General features: G+C 27.2%; 2 protein-coding genes across 2 annotated transcripts; both read right to left on the bottom strand.

Annotated features, from left to right (window-relative positions):
- Nucleotides 1-963: 963 nt before the first annotated feature.
- LOC145839420 (proteasome assembly chaperone 4-like) lies at nucleotides 964-7775 on the bottom strand. Its single transcript, XM_082946993.1, has 4 exons — nucleotides 7648-7775; nucleotides 4809-4913; nucleotides 3716-3822; nucleotides 964-1066 (listed from the first exon to the last, which is right to left on the bottom strand). Exons 1-4 carry the CDS (start codon nucleotides 7763-7765, stop codon nucleotides 1004-1006), a joined length of 393 nt encoding a protein of 130 aa, XP_082803119.1. The 5' UTR covers nucleotides 7766-7775; the 3' UTR covers nucleotides 964-1003.
- Nucleotides 7776-8394: 619 nt separating this feature from the next.
- On the bottom strand, nucleotides 8395-11087 carry LOC145838171 (GPI-anchor transamidase component GPAA1-like). The gene has a single exon (XM_082945728.1). It carries the CDS (start codon nucleotides 11078-11080, stop codon nucleotides 9014-9016), a length of 2067 nt encoding a protein of 688 aa, XP_082801854.1. The 5' UTR covers nucleotides 11081-11087; the 3' UTR covers nucleotides 8395-9013.
- Between the last annotated feature and the right edge of the window lie 766 nt (nucleotides 11088-11853).

Below are 11853 nucleotides of genomic sequence, written 5' to 3' on the forward strand. Positions count from 1 at the left end.
TGGCAAAGACTTTTTTTAAATACCTAAAACAAGTTTTATTTTTAACTTAAACATATTTACCGACTGTATTCACTATACAATAAATTCATCTTATCTTTAGCTTATATCATGTTGGTCGGCTTAATTGAGTAATTTTTTTGTATTATTTAATTAATTGTGTCATTCTAGTGTTAAAATAAAATTTAATTGTACAACTTTAAACCATAAATTAAAATTATTCTTTTGAAAACTACTTTTCAGGTCTAAATTATAGAAATACATAAAATATAAAAACATGCTACATAAGTCATTTTTTAAGTAACAACCTCATTGATAATTTTCACCAAAATGAATTATTTTAAAACCACCAAAATAACGTAAGACCAGAATAAAATAATAAATACGTTAGATCAAAATAACTATAAAACATTAAAAAATACAACATAAAATACTGCAAAAACGTGTTTGTTTATTAACCAAAGAAATGAAACAAGTCTAAGTGCAAAAAGAATTTACTAAGAAAATTTTCCAAACGAAATTTGGATAAAACGAAATACGAAAGAAATAGATTAATCTAAATACTTAATATTGAGACTAGTTATTTTGTGCCAAAAATTTACTTAAAATATTCTTTCTCATATCAAAACCTGTTGCATAGAAAGAAATAGCAAAAAATTAGAAACGAAATAGTTTGAACAATGAACAAATTTTAGTATTAAAAAATAAAATTTTAGCAATCAAAATAACTTTCTTTGTTAAATACTAACATTTATGTTTCTTAATTATTTAAAACTTTGGTTTTTGAATAAGATTATATTAATTAATAAAAATTATTTACTTATATTTTATTTAAAACATCTTTTGAAGAAGATTGGATTTTTTAATATTGTACTAGTAATAAATATTATAAAAATTCAAATATTTTACATAAACAACTTAAACAAAGTTCAACATAGAAGAAATAAAGAACTAGTTCTTTTTTTTGGCACATTGTAACAGGTAGGCAGAAGTCTCAATATAAAAATTATTCGAATTTAATTGCATTCGTGATGTCATCAAATATCTGCCTGCCCTTCGTTTGCATCGTCTGTTAAAGTTTAATTAGTTATTGTTATATATATTATACAAATAAAATGTTTAATTTTTCATTAAATACTACTGAGTCTAAAAAACCATTTAACTTGGTTACATGACAATTCAAATTCAGACAACACAAATTCCGACAATTCGAATTCTTAAAAAAAATATTTAAAAGACTATATCTCAAAAAAAATATATATGTAGATCTTATTAATATCAACAAGCCACTTTTTATTTTTTGCAAAGTCTTAAATATTTTTCAACACATTTTAAAATTAATAAAAATAACTATCAGGGTTTGTATGCGATTTTTTTTTAATTTAGCCTGATTTCGACTAGTTTAGCCTATTATTTTTTCTCAAATTAAGAGAGTCCCCTTTAAAAGTTATCTAAGTATCAAGAGGTCTTAATTAATAAACTTTCACAAACTCTTATTTTAAAGAAAATAAAAACTTAACAAAGTTATTTCTCAACATCCATCAATCGCTTACCCAGCAACTTAATGTTTTTAACTGGTCATTGTAATTTCTGTTTCAATACATTGTCATTGTTTTTGTTTCAATGTATTTTCATCTTTATCAAACTTTGGGGCTTGGTTGCACCTACCACACATCACGCATATAATAAATTTCAACAAAACTTTCAATATGTGTTTAACCTCAGTACCAAAAGATTGATAAGTACTAACTGTTTAAATTTTTTTTAATCGGTCAGATACTTATCCAAATACAAATATACAAATACGATTCCTTAACAACTGATGTACTACTAAATTCAAACGCTGGATCTGACCATGGCTCGCCAAGAGTTTTTGACCTACAGTTTAATTTTAATCCGACTAATTAAAACTAAACTTGTCCAAGCTGATTTTGTAGTTGAGCTTTCCTGACCTGGATTTTTAAAATAAATTAAGGTCTAATCAAAACTAGATAGAATCTGTTTTACAAATCAAGACCCAGCTGAAACTATATTATCACATTTTAAGACCTTTTACTACATCATCACTATATCAAGTAAAAGAATGCTGTAAAATCATAGATGATGTTCTAAATAAGGATAAAAGTCTTTTACAAGATTTAAAAAAATACTTTACAAATAGATACTGCATTCAGCCTGTTTCAATGTCTACGAAGCTTTTAATAGCAAATCAGTTTGCAATTATCCTCAATAATTGGTTCTGCTCTTAAATAAGTGACCAAGATAAAAAAGATCTAGTTGCTGGCTCATTAATACATTATTCCATCTAAAAATAAGTTTTCCATTTCAAAAAGAGAAAGTCCTGATCAATTTAAAATGCTTGGGTTTGTTTTTGATTTGTTTTTTTTTTGTGTTTTTGGTAATGATACACACCACGCATTTTTTTAATTCAGAAGTTTTCAAGCATTTGAAGTGACAAAATCAGAAATTTAAAAAATTTTAAGCAAAAAAAGTGATGTTTTAGAATTTTTTCAAAAAAAACTGATTTAGCCTGATTTGGCCTGATGCGCACGAACCCTGAACTATGTTTTTTACTTTATTTAAGCCATGTCTCAAAAAACATTTAATGTTTTGCAAAAAGAAAAAAAAAGGGGGTTGTAAATTTTTAAATGACCTACATATGTATTTTTTATAATTGACAAATATACATTACTTTTTTAGTTGTTGACCTTTCAACTTTTTTTTAAAGAATTTCAATTATCAGAATTTGAATAGTCGTGCACCCATTCAACTTATCCATTATTCAATAGTATGAAAAGTTTTGTTGATTTTTTTTTTGTAGTATTTGAAACAAATCCGCACATTTTACTACGCATGTTAAATAAAACTACGTTAAAAATAATAGTTTAATATGAATTGTTTTTAATTTTTTCTTGGACTAAATAAAACCGTGATTTTATCAAACAGTTTCATATACATAACTTTACAGATTTTTTGAAATCTAATATACTCATTTAACAAAAACACTAGAAAATATTCCTATGTAATTACAACAATTGTGTGGGTGTTTGTTAAACACTTGCGTATTTAATAAATAAAACAAAAACAATGTGTGGGAACAACATACCATTAAATTCTAGTCGTTTATGTATTTATTAATACAATTTTTGAAGGTGAAAACATAACTAAAACTAACTTATCTCATTTCATACCCATAATACAAGTTGGTCTTCATGAGTAAATGTTAGGCCTTAAAATTAGAAGTTTTCTTAGATATTAAGAAATTTTAAATTCCTTAATTATGTCGCAGAGAAATATTTAAGCAATTGTTCTGAACTTTATCTATAATATACATAACTGACCATCTTCGATTTAACAAACTGAAATTTAAATGACTCATTAGGTATTTATATTCCCTTAAATAATTAAAAAAACTTCGAAAAAAAAAAAGACAATATATGTACCATTGTAAAACTATTAAAACTTCATACACAAACCTCAATGAAAGTGTTTTCTTCCAAATCGCAACTCACATACAATAAAACTTATTTAACAACATAAATTAAACAAACCTCAATGAAAGTGTTTTCTTGCAATTCGCAACTCACATACAATTAAACTTATTTAACAACATAAATTATACAAACCTCAATAAAAGTGTTTTCTTCCAAGTCGCAACTCACATTAAAATTTTAATTTGTCAATTTAACCTGTTATTTTTAACTAGTTTCACACAAACCTCAATAAAAGTGTTTTCTTCCAAGTCGCAACTCACGTAAACCTGCCTCTTAGTTTTACTTGAAAGTTGTCTGGCGAGATTGTGGGGCAGCATGTTTGATGCATCGCCTGATAATTAAATGATAATTGTATGGCAAAACTTAACTATAAACGGATTTATTTAAAACTTAGCATCTTTTATAGTAAGTACAGTGCTTATTCACTTATCTTGACAGTTTCATTCGAGATAATAATTCAAAAAAAAAAAAACAATATTAAACACAAATTTTGTTTGATACAAGTATTTAAGCTTTCATGGTGTAAAAAAAATTAAGTGTATTTATAAACTCAGTAATTTAGTTAATTATTATGACGTAATAATACTACTGAAGCTTATTACATCTAAACTTAGTTCAAAACTAAAGACAGGTCTACATATTTTTCATTTTGATTAATTTGTTTATGTTTTTAAAGACAAATTTAGCTTATTTATTCTCTTAAAGAAAAAAGTCTTTTTGTTTTATTAGAAGTAAGGGTAGGTGAAACTGAAAATAATTAATTTGACTTGCTTAACTATTAAAAAAACGTATATTGTTGCAGAGGCTTACTAATTCTGAATTGTTTCTACCTTTTAAAAAATTGTTAAAACTAATAGCCTAAAGTTAAGCTCTTATTATTTATAATTTTATTCTATTTTACTTATAATTACTATTTGTTTTTACTATAACGCTTTTATTATTTATTTTGCATTGCACAATATACAGCAAATATATTATTTTCTGAACAAAATTAACTTAAGGACTTATCCGGACATGTTTACAAGAAAATCTTGCCCAACATGTCCGGATAAGTGAATAAGCATTGTACTGATAATAAATAACTTATTTATATTGTAGCACACGTGAAAATACAGCAAATATATAAACCACCAATTCCAAGAAAAATTTATAAATATAAAAGTGGCAGTAGCCTCAGTATCAGATGTTCAATATAATAGATAAAAGCTGAAAGAAACATTGATTGTAATGACAGTTAACACTTAACTTGACACTTAACTTAAAAAACAGACAGTAACTTTCAAAATATATATTATTTTAATTTAAACAACTAATTACCTATGATAGATGTGACAGTGGCTTTAGTGTCATATCTGGTCTTCATGGCTACAACCAAATTGTTGAGGTTGAGTGTGCGTTGGTTGAATATAACCATTATGGAACCTGTTATGTTAATATATTATATTGTCAATATTTTAACGAAAGTAAACATTATATTTACTTAGTTAGTTAAAACAAACATATAATATTCTTGTAATACTATACTCTTTTTTATATTACAAAGTCTAGTTTGAAATTTGTTATATTACTAACTAAGGCATTAAAACAAAGTTTTCTGTTTTTTATTTTTACTGTTGTTTGAAATTAAAAATATGAATAATAAACTTTGTACTAAGTTTATTTTAAATAATTTAAACATTAAACTACATTAAAAATGCAAAGATTTAAGAAATTTCTTATAGAAACATGTTAGTTTGAAACAATACATATTTACTTGTGGTAATTTAAGCACATTAAAAGTAATTTTAAGCAACCATTTAACGTATAAGTAATTTGTTAGCATTTTTTGAACACAACTTAGCAACCATTTAACCAAAAACAATATGTTGCATTTTAAGTTGTAACCAAATTCATGATTAAGGGCATAGGGGGTTAAACATTTTTTTCACAATTTGATCTTATTTTATATAGTTTTTACTAAGCTACAAGATGCTTTTTACAGATTATAAAAATTCAAAATAATTTTTGAGATAGAGCCGGTCAAAGTTGGAGGCAGCAATAGGATCCTTATTGGAGGTGCAAACTAAAACGGCATTAATAATAGGGTAGCTCAAAAATTCTCATGAGCGTACAAAATTGTACAAGGGCACGAAATTGCACAAAGAACCTTTTGCACGGAGAAATTTTTGCACAGGTTGATTTTTTTTTCTTTTAGTTTTTTCATTATTTTTTTTACTATCACTTTTACCCCTAATCCTTACCCTCGGTCAGTAACTCAAATTGACCCTTGGTGCAAATTTGTCTTCATGCAAAAGTGCCTTCGTGCAATTTTGTGCCCATGTGGAATTTTGACCCGTTTCTAAAATATTATACTAATAAAGTTTAGAAGCTAGTGATTAAAAACTGAAAGAGGAGATAGATTTTTTGTAAAAAAGTATTTTTTCACCTTCTTAATTTGCAACAAGGAACCTACTGTAATCTCTAACTTAAACTAGCTATATCTCAGACTTTACTTTCAACTTTTTAAATCTTTAAAAAAAAACAGTAAATTAGTATTTTGTTTGAATAAAAGATTAATTTTCAAAAAGTTGTTACTTTCCTCCGAATGACCTTAAATGGGAAAAAACATTTATCCAACAATATGAAAGCACATAAATGATTATATATTGATATTTAATAAAACAAAAGTTTTCTCTATCACAGTTGAAGCCATAGAAGGGTTCTTACTTGTTTTTCAAAAGCTGGTCCTACTTTGTAGTCTATTTTTTACTTAAAACTTGGCCAGATACAATTTACAGTTTCAATAAGCTCAAAGCAGTCTCTAAATTTATGAGATAGAGTAGTGATGTTTTATACGGAGGATACAAATACAAAGAATTTTAATAAATTTCTATTTTATTGAAAATATATTTCCTCCACTTACAACTATTACCCAATTACAATCATCTACCACTATTTTTGTTAATACAATTTTTTTCAGTTTTAAATAAATAATCTTTTTAACAAACACATTTTTAGTTTTAGTCATTTGTGCATTTGGCCTGAAGACTTAGGACTAGTTATTTACATTTAAAGTATTCTTTTATGTAAATTGATGCTCTAATTTGCATACTGGTATTAATCATTCTTACATTCTAGTTTATAAAATGTAGAAGATAAACTTTTGTTGAAATAGTCTATATTTGTCTTTGTAACTTGCTCCTTCCATTAGAAACTTTAGGTATAACCTTTTAAACTATCTAATTTGGATTTTTTATATCACAAAAGTTACTTTAAAATACTATCGGGGTAATTTAATAAATAAATAATAAAATTTAAACAAAAAAATACCTTGAATAAAGTGATCATTAAAAAAAAAAAGTTTAATTTAGTTTAAATTTATAACAGATTTTATAAAATACTATTTATGGGCATAGGAGTGTTAAACAGTTTTTTAATATTTAGTCTTATTATTTACATAATTTGATAAGCTACTTGTTACTTTTTACTGCTTGTAAAATTTCTAAGTAACTTTTGAGATAAAATCAATAAGTTAGAGCGTTCAATAGGCTCTTTATGGTAGGCAAAAAGAGTAAATACTAAAAAATCTATCTCCTTCTTCAGTTTTTGAGCAATTATTTTTAATTTTTTTTAAAGTAAGCTTTTATAAATTTAAAACAGCTTGTATGAACAATTTATTCTTAAACATTTGTAAAAAAATTGTTTGTGAAATATAAACAACTTTTTTTTGGTCATACTTTTTTAAGGCTTTGTTTTTTTAAATCTGCATCCTACAAGTTGTTTGTATTATTGAAAAGTACTTTCCAGAAAACTTGAATTAAATTGTTTTAAAAATAAAGTGCACATTTTAGTAAATTTTTCAAAAATCCGAATAAATTGGCCTTAAAATTTATAATTTCATTTGTATCAGATTTTTTTCACAAAACTTTATAAAACTCAAAAGTAAAATAAATTATGTTTGTGCTATAAAAAGTATCATATAGTATATATTCTAAGCTTTGAAATAAAAGCCAGTTTTTTGTTAAAAATATAGACCCCCCCTACGGTAACATTAAACAAATTATCTTACTTTAAAAAACATCATTTAAAAAAATAGAAACCAGTCTATTACATGAGATGTACTTACAAACATATGTTATTGTTTATTCTGTAAAATATTATCTACAATAAAACAAACCAGCTAATTCCATGAGATGGACTTGCACACATATTTTGTTGTTGATCTTGTAAAGGAACCTTTGGAAGTTCAGTCCAGCCGGTAAGTTAGTTTGCTGTTGGATGCTTGTTGCGTTCATTTTATTTATATTTTACTGTGTAAATAAAAACAAATAGTTAAAATTAAATATGCTTTAGAAAAAACTTTGAAAGTCAATAATATGTTTGTTCTATTTATAATTTATTGTGTAAAATGAAGACAAATTAAGATATGCTTTGAAAAAACCTTGAAATTCAATACTATGTTTATTTTATTTATATTTTACTGCATAAAATGAAGATGTACAGAGTAAATAAGTTAAGGTACAGCTGTTTTTGAATGCTCTAAAAAAATCTTGAATAAAAAATGTTTACAAGCTATAAAAATTTTTAAGTAAATGTGTTTCAAAACTAGTTTGAATTTAATCCTGAATAAAAGTTTAAAAATTGAGAATTGGGTTATTTAAAACAATTTGAAAAGACTTAAATGCTCGTTTTTATAAAAAGTTGTTATAGAATAAATGTATAAAAACTGCAAATTTTTAAATTGTAAAAAAAAGTATGAAATTTTTTAAATGGTATGAAAGTTTAACAAATAAAAAACAAATAAAATTAAATTTATTAGATTGTGAAAAATATATAAACAAGATATAAACAAACTTTTAAAAGCATCTGTGTAAAACTAATAATAAGAAGGCAAGGTAACAATTTTTTTTAAGTTTGAGTTTGAGTTTTTATCTGTAAAATAAATTGGTATGCCAAAACTATAGTGTGAGTTGCAAGGCTCAGTTTATTAAACTGATATTAAAATAATTTTATTAGAAAAAAGTTAATTACCTTCATAAACTTCATTGAAAAATTAGCTAAGACTAAAAGTTAATGCTATTGTTGCATAATTATTTTTGTCAAAACAATCTACAAAGTTATCTCAAATATATACTAAACATTTTAAATTATGATTTAAACTTCATACGAATAAAATACTTTTTAAAATATTTAACAACTTTAAAAATTTATACTGAAAAAGACTTAAGGAATGTCCCAAAATTTAAAAACTAAAGATTAATTACTTACCATACACAGCTTACAACATTTTTACATTATAAGTTTTAAAACAAGTGCATAAGATCTGTATTACTAAAATAAAACTTGGTAATTATTGTGATCATAGTATGTTTATAAAAACCAAACAAGGCTCTTATTTTTACTGGATTATAAATCTTACTAGGTATATATCTATATTACTTTAGAAAACATCAAATATTGTTGATTTGATGAATAGACTTTTTTAAAGTTCTTTCTAACAGCATAAATAAAAAATAAATAGTAGTAAAAAACTGTCATAACTTTTAATTAGTTTTCTTCTCTACATTGTATTTTTCACCTTTTTTAAAACTTATACTGTATACAGACACCAGCATCAAATTAAGCCAGGCGGGAAAGTACACCAAAGTTGCAAAACTCCACGTCCAAACACCCATTGTGACATCATAATAGTAGAGATTGTGCACAAAGTCATGGATCATTGTAAGATTTCTAAAGTAGAAGGCAGTCATCACACAGGGGGAGATGTATGTGAGAAACAAAGTTGATGTGACTTTCATAAACTTGCTGTTACTTCTTTCTGCCGCTGCACTGAACAGTATGAATGGAAACACACAGGCGCTTGAGATGAATGCAAATGAAAAGTTGACAATTGAGGCCATTCCAAAAGCAACACACAATACTATAAGGCTGAACTCTTTACATTTTCTCAGTATGACAGGGTCCGAAGTGAACTTGAGTTTGAGGCCAATTAGTACTGATGCTACTTCTAACAAACAGGTGGTGACAAACAGTTTGTCAGTGTCAACAAATTGGGGTAAATAGTTTAGTAATGCTCCAGCCAGTATGCAGTAGACAGCCAACACCACAAGCTGCTTGCACTGCATCATCAAGTTATCTGGGATGTACAGTTGTATTAGTGGAGTGTGAATCTTGTCATCTTGTATAATGTCATAGTCTAATGTTGATTCTTGTACAACCAAGTTCTCCATTTTACTCATTGTTTCTACTAACTCATTGACTGTTTGTTCATACAATATTTTATTATTTTGCAATTCTTTTGCATCTTTTACGTGTTTAACACATCTTTCTCTTGCTGACTTTTCTTCCTCAGCCAGTCTCTTTTTCTCATCTTTTGATTCTTTTTCTTCATTGGATTTCAATTTTTCATCTTTTGCATCTGACTCAACCTCTTTATCAACAAGCAAATGTCCAAAATGCATGCACAGCACTTGCACCAAAGGTGCCAGCACAATCAACCCCAATGGTGGCATGTACAAGCCTATTGATATGTACCTCTGCAAGCCGGGCAGCAAGTAGAAAAAGAAAGACTGGTGAAACCTCTCCTCAAGATTGTTCAAACTCCTCAAGACATGTTCAACTATCTTTCCTCCGCTTTTTCTTCCATCGTATGAATAAAAATTGTCATCAAAGTTGGTTTCAAGTGTAAGGCACTCAACTTTGTGTCTCAAGAAAGCGGCATGGTTTCCGCTTGACTGGCCCCAGAACTGCGTCTTCACCATGTTCATTGTTGATCTCAGGTAAAGGAAGAAGTCGTAAGTTCTGAGCTCCTTGAAAGTCATGCCGTTGATGGTGGAAGCAAACTGGTGTTTTCCAACCAACCTCACCACAGTGTTGAAGAGATCCAAGTTGGGAAGCTGCCCGTTGAAACCTTCCAATTTCAAGTTGAAAATGTTCATCTTGTACTTGTTGAACTTCAGTACAAGTCCTGCTGTGATGGACCCTGCTCTTGCTTCTAAAGAGTCATGACTACTTGCGGACAAGTGAGAGTTATACCCTTCCATGAAAGCAGTTGCTCCGTGTATGCCATGCTCTGAGAACACCAGAATAATGTCTTTAGCCCAGTGAAGTTGGGTCTGTAACACTTTTGCAAACGCAACCATCTGCCCAACTGCAAAGTTTTCAGAGTTTTCATCAACTGGGATGTTCAGAACCACGCTCTCTTCTCTTGAAGTCCTCCTTGCTCTGATAAAAGCGTAAGTGTTAGTGCCGTTTGTGTCAAAATGAACTTTATTGGAAGATAATTTCTTGTTAAAGCTGAACTTTTGCTGGTAGGACTCAATGCCTTCTTCCTGCAAAACCTTGTAAACCCTGTCAACCACAGAACTGCCGTCGTCACTGTGGTAAGCCCTCCTCTGAAACTTGCCAATTTCATCTTGGGGGATTTTGTCATATGTGATCTTGGTCAGTCCAGGTGACAGGGCGTTCTCGCTGAAGTAAGTGCCTCCGTTGTATTCTGGCATGACAAGTAAAAGGAACCATACTATCCCAGCAAAGTACATCAAGTATGACACCTTGCCTGTGTGGTTGACCAGAAGGTTGGGAAGTTTTTTGATTAGGGGTTTCTTCATTGTTATTTTGGGTTCGGTAATAATTTTAAATTCTAGTCTAAATATAAAGTAATCATAAAATTTAATGTAATAAAAATTTGCAAATTAACTACTTTACTACCTAGTTTCAGTATACTTTTTAAGTATAATAAAACAGTAGTTAAAAATTTAAACATTATGCATAGTTTCATTGATACTTTAGATATAAAACTTACTAGTAATAAAAAAACTATGAATTCTTTTAAAAATTAAAATTTATTACATTTTAAGCGTAAATAAATCAAACAAAGTTGAACAAAATTATCAATATTCACATTTTTCTTAGTTAACAAAATAACTTAAAATAAGTAACTAATTAAAAAAGTTTAAAAGACTTAATGAAGAAGCTGAGACTTAAACTTTCAAATGTATATGACAATAAATCAACTTATTTAAATCAAATTAATATAAAACTTTTTTTAGCAGTAAAACAGAACTTCATAAATTTTATATTCACTTAAAAATATTTAATACTTAACAAATTTACATAGCTTTGGTATTATTTGTTAAAAACTAAGTTGACAGCTAACTTATTTTAAATAGTAAAAACAATTTTTAAACAGATTTTGTAGCTTGATTTAACAAAATATTTTGTAATACTTTTTCTTTTTCTCAGGGATTAACCTAACATTCTAACTGTCTCATTTTAATCTTGTATGCATTTTTGTAAATCTATAAATTCAATTTGTACTTAACCTGTTTAAAATTATTCTAAAATTTAGTTTGTCATGAATACACCTAATATATATTAAATT

This window comes from Thalia democratica, chromosome 6 (genome assembly GCF_965202585.1).
Source record: "Thalia democratica chromosome 6, ktThaDemo2.hap1.1, whole genome shotgun sequence".
Classification (NCBI taxonomy): Eukaryota; Metazoa; Chordata; class Thaliacea; order Salpida; family Salpidae; genus Thalia; species Thalia democratica.